This window comes from Urocampus carinirostris, chromosome 9, assembly GCF_059441175.1.
Source record: "Urocampus carinirostris isolate Australia breed hairy pipefish chromosome 9, RoL_Ucar_1.0, whole genome shotgun sequence".
Lineage (NCBI taxonomy): Eukaryota > Metazoa > Chordata > Actinopteri > Syngnathiformes > Syngnathidae > Urocampus > Urocampus carinirostris.
In genome coordinates, this window is record NC_142357.1 from 26714786 (window position 1) to 26719498 (window position 4713).

Below are 4713 nucleotides of genomic sequence, written 5' to 3' on the forward strand. Positions count from 1 at the left end.
CATGGTTTCATGATTCATTTGTTGGTGCGAGTGTATGTATTGACAGTTTGAGGCTCCGCCTTCTAATAAAAGTTAAAGGGGCCGTGTGTATTATTTGACCACTGTCATGTAAACAGAAAAGGGGCTAAAAAAAGGGAATACAATTCACTCAAAGTAACCCATCCATTATCTGCACTGCTTATCCTCAGCAGGGTCGCCGGGGTGCCGGAGCCCGTCCCAGCTATCTTCGGGCAGGGGACAGAGACAGATAACTCACTCTCTAGGGACAATTTGGACCAGCCAATTAACCTGACATGCATGGTTTTTTTTGGAATGTGGGAGGAAACCGGAGCGCCTGGAGGAAATCCATGCAAGCACGGGGAGAACATGCAAACTTCGCACAGAAAGAATTTTGATCCCTTGACCTCAGAACTGTGCCGCAGACGTGCTAACAACTCAGCTGCGGTGCCACCCTATTCAAAGTGACCATGAAGCACCATTTTCCCGCTCATTTTCGTGAAAAAAAGAGCAAACAATGGGGGTAAAGCAAATCAGTAAAGAGGGTTAAGACAAAAGAGGTAATTGCAAAGGCATAAAAATTGTTTTTTTTTATACCCACAGCAGCAAGATGGTCGACAAATTGTAAATAATCTGAATTTATAAAGCACTTTTCCAGTCAATGAAGACCTCCCAAAACGCCCCAAGGACACTTTGACATATAAGACGGACGAGCCAGGAATCAAACCTGCAACCTCTTGATCTCAAGACGAGCGCTCTACTTCCAGATCATCTTCCTCCAGGCGAGGCTCATATTTTTTAAAATAAATACAAATCATTGACTTTGAAGTATTTAAAAACACGCGTGTTAACCTGATCATGTATTTTCTTTTATCTAAATCAATACTTTTTTTCATGAATGAAGTTATTTTTACCACTAAGGTGCTAAGTCAAACACACTGTCCTTTTCATGCTGAAGTGACACTCGAAAACCCTCTAAGAATTTTTGGAAATATGAATAAACCGTGACTAATACCTCAATACGTGAAATCACCTGATTTTTTTTTTTAAAGACCATATAAGTAAGTGTCCCTGCCGGCCCTCCGCACATTAATCATCTTTGAAAATTGTGCAGGCAGGAACGGTCCTCTCTCGTCTTTCCCTGCACATTCACATACAGAAAATACAGAAAACGTTTTTTTTCCCGCTTTTCTGTATTTGGTGTTTTCTAAAGGATGACATCCACCCGACTTTACTGCTTGAGCGGAGGACACCACCTCCAAATTCTCCCGGACGGGACGATCCACGGCGAGATTGACTCCACCAACGTCCACAGTAAGATGACCAGGGTTGGGTGGGGTTACTTTAACTTGATTACTTTCAATTACTTTTGGATTACTCCAATACCAAATATGCTAATAAAAGACAAAAGAAACTAAATATGAATAAAATGATGACTCATAACACGTGGTAAGCTTTCTCTCCTGGCTTTGATCTCCGGCAAAACTAACAAAATGCGACAGAAACAAAATGAAAATAAATCCAAACAGCTTGCCAACATCATTTTTGCCGTTCCATGTGTTCCGTTACTCCCCAAGCCTGCACAAAATTTAGTCATTTTATTCATATTTAGTTTCTTTTGTCTTTTATTAGCATATTTGGTATTGGAGTAATCCAAAAGTAATTGAAAGTAATCCTGTTAAATTAACCCTACCCAACCCTGAAGATGACGCGTTTAATGACCTCCTGTGTGCTGACCGACATTATTGCAGAGAGAATCCACCTCGTGTTATTTGAAATCAGGGTATACATTTAAAATGTGAACCTAAACCCCAAAATGATAAAAAAAAGAAAAGGTCTAAGAATTTCACATACTTGCACGCGCAACAAAAGGCGCTTGATAGAGGCAGCAGTGATGATTTCAGCCAGAAGATTAAATTATATGCTACGGAAACCACCTTTAATGTTTTGTTTTCAAAGTTTGAATAGTGCTTGAATTTTGGGGGAAGTGCTTGTAAACGTTTGAAATTGTTGCCACGTTTCATGGCGAGCTGATAATTAGACCACGCATTAAAAGGAGGAAAAATAAAACAAGCCTGTTCAAAAATGATGCTGGAAAGTTAATTCTTCTAAATATTCAAAAATGACCCCGGAAAGTGAATTCTTCTAAATTAACTTTTCGGTGTCATTTTTCAACAGGCTTGTTTTATTTTTCCTCCTTTTAATGCGTGGTTTATCAAGTCAGCTCGCCATGAAACGTGGCAACAATTTTAAACATTTAGATTTTGATGTCAGATTTGGGGAGACCGGAGAGTAGTATGATACAGTAATCGAGACGGGAGGTAACAAACTCCTGAATTGAAATCTCAGCATCAGACTGGGACAGCATGGGGCACATTTTTTGCAATATTGCGAAAATGGATGAATGATGTAAGGATTTTTCTTGCTTTAATTTTAATCGTTAGGATTGAAACAAATTATTCTTTACTGCACTCAGTAAATAAATTTGCCTCTAGGTGTTGCTAGTTTGCAATAGTCTTTGATTTGTGCAGCCCTTAAGACTCTTTGTGATTAAGGGCTACACAAATAAACATGAATTGACTTGTGATCCATCATAAATCTTTTTTTCTCTGAAGGATACTAGAATTTCCTACACAGATAAAAAAATTAATTACATTATTACTTTGAGTTCTGATATGAATTACTAAACCCAAGAAAATTGATTCAATGAATCAGGCTGATTGAAATAGTGCACACAATTTATTAACACAGAAATTAGATGAGATGAGAATTAATGATAGGAAAAAAAGGGGGAGGGGAATGCGCAGGAGATTATGGGAGTTTTCAACAGCAGAAAGTCTAGAAGTTACTAGCGCAAAAAGAAAGTTTCCCGCCATAATGCTAGTCAATTTGGGGAGATTACCTTGAAAAGGAAAAAAAACCCCTAATTGCCAATAACCAGCAAACATGGTGTTAAATCTGAAACCGTCCTCTTACTTGTTGTTGAGAGATATGGTCTCGTTCTCCGGATGGTCGCAATGTGTGGCCCACGTGTTGAACTCAAGGCCGCAGTCCAGGCCCGCACGGTCGTGCCAAGTGACACCAACCAACCAACCAGCCAGGCAGAAGGAAAGAGACTAGCTATCACTCGGCCAATTCTTCTTGTATGGACCCATGAGACTCGACCAGATCATGTGTGGTCTTAGATATCTAAAACTCTCAGTATCGGGTGACGGTGTTTGAAATTACTAAACTTGTTAGAAAGCCAAAGATGTGAGAAATGTGCGTGATGTTCTGTACTTGAGAAGGTTCCTCCAATCAACATAATTACGTACGGTGAGAACATTATTTTATCAATACAATGCTTTGGATGTTTTGATTACATTCAAAACGTCATGTTATGAGATCTCATTGTGCTGGGCCTATTTGCTCTACAAGATAATTTCTAGTGATGTTTTTAACGTGTAACTGAAATGACTAATTAAGGTCAAATGTGACACGGAAATTTTTGACCGAGTCACTCCGGTTGATATTACATTTGTAACGTTTCAGAGCCGTGTTTGAGAATAAGTCACAACATTGAGATGGGATTAACATTTCAGATTTTCAGGGTGGAGCCTCAAGAAGTTAAGTGACATCCAATAGTCCTACATGTTTGCTACTTTTTCAGCCTTTTTGAAGCTCCAGGCGGTGGCTCCAGGTGTGGTGCTGATCCAAGGAGAAGAAACCGGACAATATCTGGCCATGGATGAAGAGGGACGCTTGTACGCTTCGGTAAGTGATGGCTCCAGATCGCGAAGTCAAATTACGACCTTTTATGATAACTGTTATGCCATCTTTCGTCTCCCAGACCGTTGAAAGCAGCGAGTGTCACTTCCTGGAGAGAATGGAGCAGAACCTGTACAACACGTACCAGTCTCACAAATACTGTCAAGAAAACAGTTGGTACGTGGCTCTGAAGGAAGACGGGCAACCGGAGCTGGGTTCGGAAACTAACATCGGGGTGAAGGGGATTTTTTTCCTCCCGCGCTTATTGCGTGAGAAAAAAATGAAAAATCCCAGGCAGGCAGTTTCCCATTGACATTCTATATCAAAAATGGATTAATCGCCAACATTCGGGTTATGATCAAGGAGCTTAAAGGGACAGTGTGTATTGTTTAGTGCTTCCTAGTGGTTAAAAAAAACTTTCGTACATTAAAGAAAAATAATATTGATTTAAATCAGGGGACTTTAACTCGATTGACTTAGGTGAGGTTGGGCCAAATCGTGTTTTCCACAAGAAAAGATAAAACGTTCCACTCTTTCCTGATATCTTTTTCAGAATTTGCTACACAAAATAAGCTCTAAAAATAAAAATAAACATTAAGAATTGATATGAAAATAAATCAATTAGCAGAAAAATGAATCCATAATTTTCGGTGGGCTGTTCTTTCATTAAAGGGACAGCGAGTATAATTTGACCGATTGGTGTTGCTGTACAGACGCTGCCCTACTTACGAACGAGATGATTCAGACGATCGTTAGTAAGTTGAATTTGTTCGTAAGTTGCTTCAGTGCTTTATTTTCTCTAAGGTTTATATAAGTATGTTTAAGGCTTGTACAAGTAACCTGTATTGTGTTGTACTAAAAAAATAAACATTTCATAATTATGCTCAAATATGCGCTAATAAAATAAAGTTGAGTTTAACTTACTTTTGGAAGATGCGCTTCAGGAAGTCCTCCCCCGTGGTGAAAAGT

At 39.3% G+C, this 4713-nt stretch overlaps 1 protein-coding gene across 1 annotated transcript; it reads left to right on the top strand.

Moving 5' to 3' along the window:
• The first annotated feature begins 1211 nt into the window (after positions 1-1211).
• On the top strand, positions 1212-4057 carry fgf1a (fibroblast growth factor 1a). Its single transcript, XM_088344392.1, has 3 exons — positions 1212-1311; positions 3647-3750; positions 3827-4057. Exons 1-3 carry the CDS (start codon positions 1212-1214, stop codon positions 4055-4057), a joined length of 435 nt encoding a protein of 144 aa, XP_088200518.1.
• The last annotated feature ends 656 nt before the right edge of the window (positions 4058-4713 follow it).